The sequence below is a fragment of the Epinephelus fuscoguttatus genome, linkage group LG24 (assembly GCF_011397635.1).
Source record: "Epinephelus fuscoguttatus linkage group LG24, E.fuscoguttatus.final_Chr_v1".
NCBI classification, from domain to species: domain Eukaryota; kingdom Metazoa; phylum Chordata; class Actinopteri; order Perciformes; family Serranidae; genus Epinephelus; species Epinephelus fuscoguttatus.
This window is the reverse complement of record NC_064775.1, coordinates 1586433-1600720: the sequence shown is the minus strand read 5'-3', so window position 1 is coordinate 1600720 and position 14288 is coordinate 1586433. Positions and strand designations below refer to the sequence as shown.

The 14288-nt window shown below is 41.7% G+C and overlaps 1 protein-coding gene across 2 annotated transcripts in view; it reads right to left on the bottom strand.

Moving 5' to 3' along the window:
- Positions 1-1663: 1663 nt before the first annotated feature.
- bin1b (bridging integrator 1b) overlaps positions 1664-14288 on the bottom strand; it is a 34277-nt gene continuing 21652 nt past the window's right edge. Inside the window, exons 7-17 of one of the 2 annotated variants that reach the window (XM_049570108.1) lie at positions 12370-12455; positions 12214-12289; positions 12067-12122; positions 11930-11974; positions 10098-10149; positions 9649-9780; positions 7951-8031; positions 7299-7319; positions 5290-5343; positions 4483-4584; positions 1664-4367 (exon numbers count right to left, since the gene is read on the bottom strand). In XM_049570108.1, coding sequence (XP_049426065.1) covers positions 4266-4367; positions 4483-4584; positions 5290-5343; positions 7299-7319; positions 7951-8031; positions 9649-9780; positions 10098-10149; positions 11930-11974; positions 12067-12122; positions 12214-12289; positions 12370-12455 — 807 coding nt within the window. In that variant the 3' untranslated portion in view covers positions 1664-4265. The remainder of the gene's footprint in view (positions 4368-4482; positions 4585-5289; positions 5344-7298; positions 7320-7950; positions 8032-9648; positions 9781-10097; positions 10150-11929; positions 11975-12066; positions 12123-12213; positions 12290-12369; positions 12456-14288) is intronic. The other variant, XM_049570107.1, reaches the window with a different exon arrangement.

Below are 14288 nucleotides of genomic sequence, written 5' to 3'. Positions count from 1 at the left end.
TAGGGGAAGCCTCCCACCGCCTCCCCCCTCGCTGCCCGCTCCATGAGGCCCGGCCGGGCTGCTCTGTTGTGTTTTCCACATGATTGGATGTCCTGTTGTTATAGAAACATCGAAGGTCACGCTGCTGTTGCTGGTTTGAGGCTGGAAATGTCAGCAGTAATGCAGATCAGCACAACAGCCATGGCCTGATGTGCAGTTTGTCAGCATGGCTTGATAACTGATACGAATAATAACAAACTTCAGCAAAGATTATGTAATATGAAGGCCACTAAAACCGGGTTACATAAAACACTTCACCTTCGTAAAGCTGGGAGCCTCTTAAAGTCTGCTGTTGCAGATTTCTCAGAGTATTTATTAGAAATGTTCTGTACTTCCCTCAAATGGAAGAGGCAGTGTTTGCTGACTTCAAACTGCAGAACTTTTCCTGGAGATACAACAGACATGCAGAGGTGAGAAACTGAGTCCACCACGCCATCTGGTGTTGTACAAGGGACCAACAGCAGGGTTTGAAAGGATACGAGGACAGATAATGTTGGTATTGAAAGTTTCTGCAAACCACAAATATGCTGCATTTGCATGTTTCATACAAGTCGTAAACAGTTCTGAAGTGGTGTAATATGAGCTGATTTTATCACAGGGAGGAGGAGGGGGTGATGTAGTGTCACCTTGACGAGACACCTGCCAAGCTGCAGACCACTGTTTAAGACTGTTGGGATTCACCAAGACATGACTGCGTTTCCTGCCGAGATGGTGCCATGGAAAATGGTTGTTTTATACTGAGACATTGCTTCGTTTCATGTCAGGATAATGCCTTGAAAAACTTGCTTTTTTACCAAGACATTGCTGCAGTTCCTGCAGAAATAGTGTCAGGAAGAATGTTTTTTCTTCAATGAGACATCACTACATTTCCTGCCAGGATAGTGGCATGAAAAACGGTTGATTTTACTGAGACATCGCTGCATTTCTTGTTGGGATAGTGCCACGAAAAGCAATTGTTTTTTTATAGAGATATCGGTGCAGTTCTTGTTGGGATACTCCCACGAAAAGTGGTTGTTTTTACCGAGTCATCCCTGCATTTCCTGTTGGGATAATGCCACGAAAAATGTATTTTCTTTTTACTGAGACATCGCTGCATTTCCTGCCAGGATAGTGGCACAAAAAGCAGGTATGTTTTACCAAGATATACCTGCATTTCCTGCCAGGATAGTGTCGCAAAAAGCAGTTGATTTTACCGAGACATCACTACGTTTCCTACCAGGATAGTGGCATTAAAAGCAGTTGTTTTTTACTGTGACATCGCTGTGGTACCTAAAAAAGTAGTGCCAAGAAAAAGCAGTTGTTTTTTACAGAGACACTGCTGCATTTCCAGTGAGGACTGTGCCCCCAAACGGTGAATTTTGATCCAAATCATAACTGTAGCCAAGTGGGTTTGGTACCTAAACTTAACCATATTACCAACAACGTTTTTATTAATGTACAAATATATACAAGTAACGTATCTGTGATTTGCAGAAACATATGTACTTAATTATCAGTATGGATATGAAACTGTTTCACCCATAAAACTCTCTTAAAGTGAACATGAAAAAAATCTGTAAGATCACTCTTTCCCAGCAGATTCAGGGTCAAGTAAAAAGGTATCACTAAATACACCGACACGGCACATGTTTCATTCATCTTTAATGACACTGTCTTGAACAGACGGTACAGTAGTTACCACTTGGACTGACTCCTTATTCATTAATACCACACATTGTAAAAATACAGTTTGCATGGGTTTAACTTTGGTTTACGCAGGTTAGAAAGGTTAAAATGTTTTAGCCTCAGTCTCATTTAGCTTCTTGTGTCACAGTTTTGGACTCCACAGGCTCAGAGTATGCAGCCTTCACTTGATTTGCCTTTGTCCTATCCAAGAGAGCACCGAGAGCCGGAGTCAAATTCATATGAAAATGTCTATAAAGAGTTAAACAGCATACATCTCCTGTCTCAAAGGATGACATCTAAACTAGTGGTAAATAGTCATAAATAGTGGTAACTAAAGAAAAAAAATCAGCAGCGAGTTTGATAAGGTTTTGCATTTCATCCACTGATGAAAAGATGGTTCAAAAATCAAAATAAAAGCGTATTTGCATTAGAAAATGTAAGCCACACATCAAGTCATGTCCTCAAAATGTCCAGAAAAGAAAATGAAAAACTACTGTTCCCTTTGATAATCCTACAAGTCCAAGAAACTGTAATAGATTTTGATAACTCGAGGCAAAGCCTGTTTGTATCTGTGGTGTTCTCCAGGGCACTATTCTAGGACACCTGCGTTTTTCAATCAGCCACATTTTATGGAGCAATACCACCTGGTGTCACAGTGTTTGTTGTGTTACAACTTAAATGACAATACAATAAAATGCTTCATGCAAGGAACTGTGAGAAGTTCTTAAAAACTGTTGACAATACACAACATAAAACATTCTGACATTCGTACAATACGTCCATGACTTATTTCTCCTTTTTTAAAATCACCAACACATTTTTTTATGTGTTCTGTTTCAGTTCAGGTTATAAATAATTCAGGAATAAGAAGTCAAAACAAAATTAATTAACGTGTCCTCAAACAACTGTTCGTATGATCTCTTACGAATATGCACGTACAACAGTTCGTATAATATATCAAGAATTCAGTCCCACAAATTAGCACACCTACCAGTGAGGTTAGGTTTAGGAAAAGAATCATGGCTAGGTAAAGTTATGTAGGTTAACGTACAGTTATATTGGTTAGGTTTAAGACAGTTATGGTCTGAAAATTAGGTTTTGGAAAAGAAACATGGTTGGGCGCCATCATGTTAGATACATACCATTAAGTTACGTAAGTTTAGAAAAGTAAAGTTAAGCAGGTTAAGTTTAAATAAGCGAAGCTACGTCGGTTAGTTTTTGAAAAAGCATCATGGTTAGGTGTCGTCACATTGTGTACTTGACGTTATGTAGTTGTGGTTTAGGAAAGTAAATTCACGTAGTTTAAGTTTTGGAAAAAACATTGGTTGTCATAACATTACATACTTAAAATAAAGTTATGTAGTTATGGTTTAGGAAAGTAAAATTACGTAGTTTAGGTTTTGGAAAAGAATCACGGTTAGGCATTGTCAGATTGTGTACTTAACGTAAAGTTACACAGTCTAGGTTTTGGAAAGTCAGGTTAACGTTTTCGAAAAAAATCATGGTTAGGCATTGTCAGGTTGTGTACGTAAAGTAAAACTACATAACGTAAACTTATGTAGTTTATATTTAGTAAAGTAACGTAGTTTCGGGTTGGAAAATAAAGTTACAGAGTTTAGGTTTTGGAAAAGAAACATTGGGTGTCATAACATTGTGTACTTAAAAAAGTTACGTAGCTGTGGTTTAGGGAAGTTAATTTATGTAATTTAGGCTTAGGAAAGTAAAATTATGTAGGCTAGGTGTTGGAAAAGAATCACAGTTAGGCATCGTCACATTAGGTACTTAACGTAAAGTTATGAAGTCTAGGTTTAGGAAAGTAAAGTTACATAGCTTAGGTTTAGGAAAGTAAGGTTATGTAGGTTACGTTTTGGAAAGAATCATGGTTAGGCGTCATCATGTGTACTAATGTAAAGTTACGTAGTTCAGGTTTTGGAAAAAAAATCATGGTTAAGCATCATCAGTTGTGTATTTAACGTAAAGGTAGGTAGTTTATGTTTAGGAACGTAAAGTTACGTAGGTAAGGTTTTGGAAAAGAGTTATGGTTGGGGGTCGTCTCGTTAGGTACTCAACGTAAGTTATGGTTTAGTAAAGTGGGTTAGCTCTTTCTTTATTGCTGTTAGCTCATTGGTCACATGATCTCAGCTTTGAAAATTACGTGGGTTATATACGAACTGTGCTGCACTTCTTTTCGTTGGTATACGTACGAACTGTTCATGAGAACAGCCTGAATTAATACATGTAATATTTACATGTAAGATTTGACGAAAACATTTTTGGAAGTTTGTGCATCATTTACCGCAAAGTAGTCTGGGTACCTTTTATTTTTCAAATGTAAAGTTCTGTTTGCTTTGTGTGAACGTGTTCATGAGCTCACTGAAGAGTTTTACTGCCTGACACAAATCATTTTAGCCACTGCTTTGTGTTTCAGTGCACGTTTCTAATCATGTCCCGATACAGTTTGGTGTGTGAGAAGACATTCAGTGACCATGTCTTTACCAGTTAGATCTACATTGAGGAGTTTGGGGCACAGACGGGGGGCGAATCTCTTTGTGGCATTAACCTCAAACCTTCTGAGTAAAGTTCTCAGGGAAAACGCCTTTGGCTGAAATATTTTTGTTCTCCACCCAGTGAGACTCCTGCACACCCAAGAGCCAGCCATCGTCCTGCAGAGAGACAGAATGCAAGCAGAGTAAATAAGTAAATGAGGATTTAAATTAGAATATAACTTATATTAAATCCATGTGTCAGTCATAGTGAATGGAAGTGTGTGTCAGTGACCTGCTCGTCTGGGTTGTCAAAGGCCAAAACCAGCACAGAGTCTCCGGTCTTCAGTTCCAGCTCATCACCGTCAGTGGCAGCGTAATCGTGTATCGCTTTTACCTGAAGGAGAAATACAGCAACAATAAAGGTTTAATAAAGTGCATGTCATTGACGGACTGTTGGTCATTTATGAGAAAAGGGGGCGGTGCAACATGGGGGAGGCTTGTCAAATAGTTTGCTAAGCACTGAGGAGGGACATTCAACTTTAAACTTTGTTACGTATACACCAAGACGACCCCCAACCATGTCTCTTTTCCAAAACCTGCGCAACTTTCCTTTCCTGAATCTAACCTATGTAATTATGTTAAGTATGTAACGTGACAACGCCAAACCATGATTCTATTTTAGGGTGCTTTCAAACTAACCGCACCAGAGTTCATTTGTAGCTGTCCTGAGACCGCCTCTTCAAGAAGGTCTTAGTCCGGTTGTTTTGGGGTGCACCTGAGTGTGATTGCTGTGTTCACACCTGCTCAAATGAACCGCACTGAGGGGGCAACCAACCTGAGTTCAATTGATCCAAACCAAACAGGGCAGGTGTGAAAGCAGCCTTAAATGACCTCTAAACCCGCAAACCCACTGGTGGATTTAAAGCTAAGGATGCATGACAGACAACCTGAAACATAATGCCTAAACATAAGGGTCATACATTTTCCCAATCAATCAGGGAGGCTAATGGAAAAAGATTTGAGGCTCTGTGGTCAAGATAAAAAGACCCTTATTAAAAACCAATGTATTTTAATCACAAGTTCATGGAGGATGAGTGACCTTGTAGAGGAATCCTGGGGGGAGTTCGCCATCTGAGCCATTGGTCACCGCACTCTGTAGCATAGAATAAACAGAAAACGTTTGCATGTATTATTAAAAAGACAAGACATGGTTATTGTCTAGAGTCTGAAGTATTACAAAGAAAAGAAAAGAAAAAGATATAAGAGGAAGGTTTGTGACGTTCACTAGAATTTGAGGGATCCTCGACTTCCAGGCTTTAACCTGCGACCCTTTCAAAACCCTGCTGAGGTTGCACCACCTCCCTATCCACCCAACTCTACCTGATCCTCTCCATCATCGCCCCAGCCACCCTGCTCCACTTGGGCGCTATCGTCGTCCCAGTTGGGTTGTGTGTACGACTGAGTGGCATAGACTTCACCACCTCCACCTCCATCGCTCCAGCTCTCCTGAGCTGTTTCTGCATCGTCCCAACCAGGCTGGGTGTAGCTCTGGGTGTTGCTGTCGTCGTAATCCCAGCCACCTTGGGCCTCCTCTGGGTATCGGTCGTCATCATGCTGCAGCTCCTGCTGCGCGGCGGTCTGTTCTCGCTACAGGTTGTGGAGTGTTGTGGAGCAGGGTTTGGAAGCAAGAGGAAGGGCAGGTGGAAGGGTGAGGGAGGTGGAGGCCAGAGGAGCAATTGGGTTGAAAGAGTAACAACCCGGGGTGGTGCAGGGTATCACGAAGGAAAGGAGGGAGGTTTTGGTGAAAAAAGATGTAGTTGGAGAGTTATCTTCCTCTGCTTTGCCTTAAACCCAATCTCCAGAAAGATGCTGGTGTTGTATGTTTCTGCAAACCGCCGATATCTTACATGTTGACAACTTTGCATTTCAACAACACCGTGGTTAACATGGGGTGAGGTTCAACCTCCGGAGACCCTGTGTCCTCATATGTGGACGTCACATTTTGGGTTTACTTGACCTCATACTTCATCCGACTGAACTCAGTAGTCCTTGTTCGTGGACACTTTTGTGCCATCTAGTGGCAGTGAGCGCACACTACACTAATCCATGTGAAAACAAGATGGCAGCCATCTCTGCCGAGTCAGTCTGCAGCCGATCCCGACACAAAAGTGGACAAGGTCCAAAACCTGATCACAGTTTATGGTTGGAACTTGTTTGTTTGTGATAAATAATGTTTGTAGTTTGATATGGCAACAAAGTTGACCAATTTTAGCAGCAGGAAAAAGCTAAGATACTGTTAATTAGAAAGTACTTGTTTGAGGACATCTCGATTGAGGCAAGGTACCCTGGGTGTGTTGGTTGTTGACGTTCTGGGACACTGTGTCACATCCTGCCTGCATGAATTGTCTTCTTTCAAGATACACTTCTGTTTTCACAGGAAGTCTAACGTTTACATACAGTCTCTTTCAAAATAAAAGCACTACGTCAGTACAACACTGCAGTCTTTTCCTTCAGCGACAAACATGTGGTTACGTTTAGGAAAAAAGAACAAGGTTTGGCTTTACAATCTTACGGGACATGAACACTGCTCTCTCTGGTGAAAGTGGTGGTTTGTTGGACCCATCCACCACCCCTTCGACCCGACCCACTGGGACTTTCGCCACCTTAATTTTCGTCTTTGTCTCACCGCGTTTCCCCCCAAAAACAACCAGCATTAAAGGACGCCTTTTTTCGTTGGTTTCTGACGCGGCAAGTCGCTGCCCAAGCGCCGGATTTCGATGACTTCGGAGTGAGACGAGGCTCTTTGAGGACGTTGGGACTTTATCATCATTGACAATATTTAGGTTATATACGTATCAGGTCCTACTGATCTCAAACAGCTAGGAGAAATTAAAAATGCACATGAAACAAAAGTTTGGGTCTCAGGAGGTGAAGCACCGGTGGAAACACAGTGAAGGGTCGCTCCAAAAAAACGTTTGGTGGCTGTGAAACGTGCAAATGTAACATAGCCTTGGTTTGCAGTAACCTACAATGTGAATGTGATTTTCCTCTGGCGACTTGTATAAAAGAGCATGTTTCTCCGTAAAGACCACAGGAACCCGTGCTTACCCATGACTCCCATGATGGCGCCTTCCACGGGGCAGTAAGAGACAAAACAACCAGTGAGCTCAAAGTGTGCGAGGCGCCTTCGTCAAAGTCTTTACTCACTCAGAAAACATGAACGTAGCTTTTGCAGCTTTTGCCTGAGATACAATTAAATTATTATCAAAACTACATTAAAGGCACTGAACAGCTGCACACTGCCTGGTTGAAAGTCTCCTTTTGAATATGCATTTGATCAGCTAGTAAGCATCAAACAAAACATTTACATGCAAAGTGAGGCTGAATTGACAAGCAGGCACAAAGTCATGCAGACACACACACTCAGTAAAATATCTCCTCAGCCCCGAACGACAGAAACTGTGTTTACATGCAGTCTGAAAGGAAAGAAAGGAATAACAGTGAACATTCAGGTGTCAAAGAGTCCAGAGTTAGAGACCATTTACAACCAAGAATGGTTAAATTTAGAAACAGTATCGCTATCAATTTCACTGCACTTTCTGGGGTCTCAAAACTCTCAAACTAAAGCCTGAAACACTGAGCATAAAGTCTTCAGTGGTAGCTTTGAAACACGTTGTTAACCCAGGATTTTCAAACTGCATGTAAACAGTCTTCAGCCCTTCAGCTCCGCCCACCTCGGACCCTAACCAAGCACACCCACCTTGGGGGCTGGAAATGTGACGGGCTGTAAAACCTCCACATCCCAGTCCAGCAGGTTCACCCCTGACCAGGGCTCACACTGCTTCACACACACATACGTACACACACTGAGGTTAGGAGGGTTCACAATCTGGGGAAATGTGAAACTTTGAGGGCAGTTAAAATCCAATCACTGTTGGCATTGTTCATTTCTGCAAACCACCAATATGTTAAATTTGTATGTTTCATACGTATCAATCAACGTTTCTGAAGTTGACATAGTATATGAACTGACTTGGTCATCTGGTAGCTGTTTTTCCTGCGGCTTTTTAGCCCTGAAACATCGGTGTTTGTGTCAAAAAGGTCACTGTTTTTCCAGCAGCCCTCAAATGTGGGTCATTTTAGGGACCTGTTGCTGTTTTCCCGTGCCATCAAGGCCACATACATGAGCACTTTTTAGGAACCTGTGGCTGTTTATCCAGCGTTTCTTTAGGCACCAAATGTGGGTGTTTTAAGGGACCTGTTGCTGTTTTTTCTGTGGCTTTTTCGCCCTCCAACATTGGTGTTTTTAGCGACCTGTAGTTGTTTTTCCTGCAACTTTTTAGTCCTCAAACGTTGGTGTTTTAAGGGACCTGTTGCTGTTTTTCCCGCGTTTTTTTAGGCCCCAAACATGGGTGTGTTTTTTAGAAACTTTCACTGTTTTTTTCCAGCGGATTTTTAGCCCTCAAATGTGGGTGATTTAAAAAAAAAAGTCAGTTTTTCCTGCACCTTTTTAGTCCTCAAACATGGGTGTTTTTAGCGACTTGTAGTTGTTTTTCCTGCAGCTTTTTAAGAACAAAATATTGATGTTTTATTTATGAACTGTCACTGTTTTTCCTGCACCTTTTTAGTCCTCAAATGTGGGTGTTTTTAGGGATCTGTTGCTGTTTTTACAGTGCCTTGTGAGGCACCAAACACTTGGGTTTTTCAGAGACCCGTGACCATGCATCCTGCGGCTTTTTAGCCCTCAACCAAAGCTCTTTGGAGCTAGCCGTGGTTTTGTTTTTCCTCCCAAATGTTAGTATTTCTAAGGGACCCATCGCTGCAGCTTTTTAGGCCCCAAACCCAAGTGTTTTTAGGAACTGGGTGCTGCTTTTCCTGCAGCTTCTAAGGTGCCACACATGGGTATTTGGAGCAACCTGTTGCTGTTTTTCCAGTGGGGATAGTGGCACGAAAGCAAGTAAGCCAAACCGTGCTCAAATTTACCCATGTGCTGCTGAAAGATAAATTTTCAACATAGAGTTTCTACGTATCCGTAATAACGTGCAAATGTAACATATCCTTGGTTTGCAGAAATGTACAATGCCAACATTTTTTTTAGATATCAGCTGATGCTGTTTGTTTTTTTTTTCAATTAAAGTTATAACTTCTATAAACACTCAACTGTATTAAAATATGTCTAATGGATAAGCTCTATTATCACAGATGACAGTAACAGTAAATATACAAGTACAGTGATTTGGGATAACAGTGGAGTTCCTCAAGGCTCCATCCTTGGGCCTCTGTTGTTTAAGATCCACACGCTCCTACTCGCTCAGATTATAGAAAACATTTAAATATCTTATCATAATTATATCAAATCACACAAATAATGACCAAACAGAAGTTCTTGTATTATTTTTCCTCTACAGACAATTTCAGGATCTTAACCAGGATGTAGAGGTAGAGTAATCAGTCTGACCTGCTGTGTCGTTGAGTCTGTGCTAGCGCCGGCCACCGAGGCCTCGCCCTCCGTCGGGCTGACACACTGCTGTCTCAGGTCTGGAGACGGCGTCAGTCGGGGCGGAGGCCGGCTGGGAGGAGGACCGGGCCTCTGCACCACCAGGAGGGTTTAAGCAAAACCACACAACAAACATGCACACATGCAAAAGCAGGGAGGGAGACAAAGACACATTAGTACACACAAAGTGACGGTTTGAGTTTTTCATCGTTGGATGCTGCAACCACGAAGCAGATGCTGTGAGACATCAGACGAGGAGTTCCTTTGAAGCATACCGAGGCCTTTCTTCCTGATTTATTTGGGTCCTTTTGCTGCTTTGTGCAACGAAGCTGAAGCTCTTTGTATCTTTATATATTTGTACTCATGATGTTTTAGTTGTGTAACTGAGAGTAAATGTGCTGTTTGGTGACTGTTGTTACCTTTGGTGGTGAGCTGGCTGATTCGCTGTGGTTGGCTTCCTCGCTGAGAGAAAGAGAAAGAAAAAGACAAGAAGTAGGAGAGAGGAAAAAGGGTGGATGTGAGCGTGAAACAAGGACAGTGCAAGAGAAAGAAAAAACAGACGTGAAGAGAAAAAAGCAGCAGAGGAGAGTAAAAGAGGATTTAGTATCTCACAGTCATCACACATGCAGTTCTCAGCTCCATCCACACGAGGGCGACACAGCTTCAAACAAACATCTACTGTATCTCAACAGGTTGACCTGCAGAGCAACATGGCAGGCAGCACATATCCAGAGCAAAACATGCACGACAACATCTACATGACGTTATCAACAAAACACAAGAGTTTTAGAAGCAAAACAGGTTACAGGTTTGAATCCCCAGATCTGTGGAGCTGCAGATACAGAAATCATATGCTCTGCCTTTTCTCAACACCTGAAGCTGCTCAGGAGCAGGAAGATTTAGAGTCCCACGAGCTCGATCGAACATGTTGATGAACTCTTTTGTCCCTCAGTCTGTAAACCTATTAAATATCAGTAGTATGGCCTCTAACTAGCCTGAGTGTACCTGGGTCAAACACTGACTGCAACAAATTCTTCCTGGGGTCCACACAAAACGCAAAAAGAAGACAAAATATTAAATTATGACACTGTAGACAATTTGAACGCCTTTGAACACCGAATTCTTATCAGTTTATAGTTGAGTTCAAGTGGATGTTTGTGCCAAATTTGCCAAATTTCCTCAAGGTGTTCTTGAGATATCGCCTTCACATGAATGAGATGGAAAACATCAGAGCGATGTTGACCTTTGACCACCAAATTGTAATCAGTTCATCCTTGACTCAAAGTGGATGTTTGTGCCAAATTTGAAGACACTCCTTCAAGGTGTTCTTGAGATATTGTGTTTAGGGGAGACTGAGTTGAATGCAAGGTCACAGTGATCTTGACCTGTGAACACCAAACTTTAATCAGTTCATCACATGAACGTATAAACCAAATACCAAAAATTCACTCAATGCTTTCTTGAGATATTACCTTTACAAAAATGAGACAAATGCATGGTCACAGTGAACTTGACCATTGAACACCAAACTGTTATCAGTTTATCCTTGACTCAAAGTGGACGTTTGTGCCAAATTTGAAAAATCTTGTTCAAAGATTTCTCATGATATTTATTGTGTTCATGAGAATAAGACGAATGCAAGGTCCCCATGATCTTGACCTTTGAACGCCAAAATCGAATCAGTTCATCAAGTCCAAGTGGAAGTTTGTGCCAAATTTGAAGAAATTCATTAAAATGGTTTTTGAGATATGTTCACAAGAATGAGATGGATGTAAGGTCACAGTGATCTTGATCTTTGAACACCAAAATTGAGTCAACATGAATGTTTGTGCCCAATTTGACGAATTCTTTCAAAGCGTTCTTGAGATATCACGTTCACAAGAATGGGACGAGCGTATGGACAACCTGAGAACAAAATGCCTTCAGCTATAAAAGCAACCAAATGGATGAATAGCTCTTACAATAATATTGTGACATTTTTGTCATAAAACTATGATTTTATTCTTGAAACACGACTTTATTTCTGCTTCTTTCTTCATGTAACATTACCACTCATAACAACTTTATTATTCCTCGCAGTGGTCCAGAAACACAAACAAATCCGAGGTTGTAAAAACGTATTTTGTGCTAGCTTCAGATTTGATTAGTGTTCCATTCCTTTGTAGCCAAAAGCAAACAGTTATCGTTCAGATAAAAACGGAGCAAAGCATCACATGCTCGTCTTGTGTGCCGCAGGTTTTACCTCTTGGCACCATCTTCTGTCTTTGCTGCTGCAGTACCACCTTTTCTGCAGTAGGGGGCGGTGTGAGGGACATTACTCTCATTTCATGTCGTTAAACCTTTTTAAATCTAAGGCGTTTGACTGAAAACTTAACTTACTTCAGCTCCCGCTGCTCTTCCAGTTTGGTCATGATGTCGTTCAGGTTTTGGCTGAGCTGAGGAGACACACGCAGGACAGACAGACGATCAATACATCAACCGATTGTTGGTTTAATCCATTGCAGTTTGAGTGACAGTTTGACTCACCTTGCTCATTTCCCCGTGGAACTTCTCCTGATGACGTGCCATGCTCTGGAATGTGTTAACATAGACGCCAACACGACTGCGCACACACACATGATTAAACATTTAGACTGTACCATCATTAGAGATTTTATAGAAGAAGAATAAAACAGGTCTCACTTGTCCCACAGTGTTGGAAGCTCGTCTTGTAGCTCCACGTTCAGCTCCTCGAAAATCTTCTGAGCTCGGCCCAGCTCCTCCTCCGCCTACGCACACACACAATAAGAATACATCTGAGCTCTGTGTGTGTGTGTGTGTGTGTGTGTGTGTGTGTGTGTGAGATACAAACTGTTTAAGAAGACAGTTTTTCGTGAGCACACCTTCATGCACATACAACACATACAGGGTTTCATAACTACGCACAAGTCTGAACAATGATGGAAAGTAAATAACAGATGTTTCTGCGACACAAAAACAACGTAAACAATAGTTTGGATCGGGGATCAAATTATCGGGAGGCCCTCTACACATGCTCATCATGACAGTAACCCTGTTTTGGTTTTGGGGAGCCCGGCAGTCACTGTGTCAGATCAGGTGACTGTGGAGTCATAAAATGTTGTTGTGAGTTGGCCGACAGACGTGACAAACTACACAATGGCCCACACCAATTGTCTTTCACGACATGTGATGTCATCGGCTTACTCTTGTCTTGTTTTTGTTATTATTACTATTATTTCAGTCACTATGTCCAGGAAGCTCCAGGAACTACATCGCACCAAAGGTGAGCCCTCCGCGACCGCAATGGTCGGCTGTAGCGCTACACTGGCTCGACATCCAGAACTGTGGACAGCTGCAGATACAGAGAAGTGTTGAAGCTTGTGGTTGGATATTTATTATTTATTAGCCCCTTTTACACTGCCAAATTTTCGGCGAATGCAAGCTGCAAGCGACACACAGAGCCGGATGACTTGTGGGAGGAGCTGTTGATGACGCAGCACGTGCGAGCCACTGGCGGTGGATAAACAGGAAACAGCTGATAGCAGGAATTAGCGAGCAGCTAGTAGCAAGAGGGAAACACAAACCTGACAGACACTGTAAAGATGAGCAACTGGGGAGACAAGGAATTGCGCGCCCTCCTTGTCCTCGCAAACGAAGAGGCCATTAACCTTCAGATGACGGGGACGGTGAAGGACGGGCCGACTTATGAGAGAATCACTGAAGGACTGACCAGCCGCGGCTTCCCTCCCACGTCACTGTTTACGTCACACGCTGAGCTACACGTTTTGTTACTTGCTCACGCCCCCCATTGCCCCGAAAAAGGCACATTCTGTATAAACAAAAGTAGGTAGGCGGCATTTTGCTGCACTCCCCGATTTTGTTTTTATACTGCCAATGCTGAAAGAAGACTGATTGAGCTTTCCTGCACATTTGCACAACTCATAAACGCATAAACACAACAGAAACAGACTCTGACCATGAAAAAATGCAGAACACCATAGAAACATTTAAAATCTTCTGCCAAAGTATAAATTTGAAAAGTCACGCTGCTCTTTGAAATACGGTTGAACGACACTTTTCAGAAGTGTTTAGCACCCAACCATAAATTAGCCTTAAGTGTGTTTGTGTCCCGCTCCATGAAGTGCGCTGAGCTCTGAAGCCAATTTGACGTAGTGGCCAAACTGTTGTGCCAAAAAGGCTTTTTCCCATTGACTTACATTGTAAAAAAAAAATTTATGTCAGTAAATATTTTTTTCAGCATTACAACTCCTGCAAAAGGACTTGTTTCACTATGAGCACTGAATCCATTTGGTCTGATAAGACTGTGAAAGTCTAGAGGAGCAATATTAAATAATTTTATCCCCATTGAAGTTAGTGGAGTGTTTCATTAATATTTTCGGACATTGCATCAGTTTGTTTTTCCGACCTTTTATTGATATTTTTTGGAACATATATCAATATTTTTTTCAGACATTTCATTCAATTTTTTGGCCATTTTATGATTATTTTTTTGCCATTTTATTAATATTTGTTCATATTTATTCATATTTTTTCCAGATATTTTATTAATTTTTTTTCAGACATTTTATTCATACTTGTCA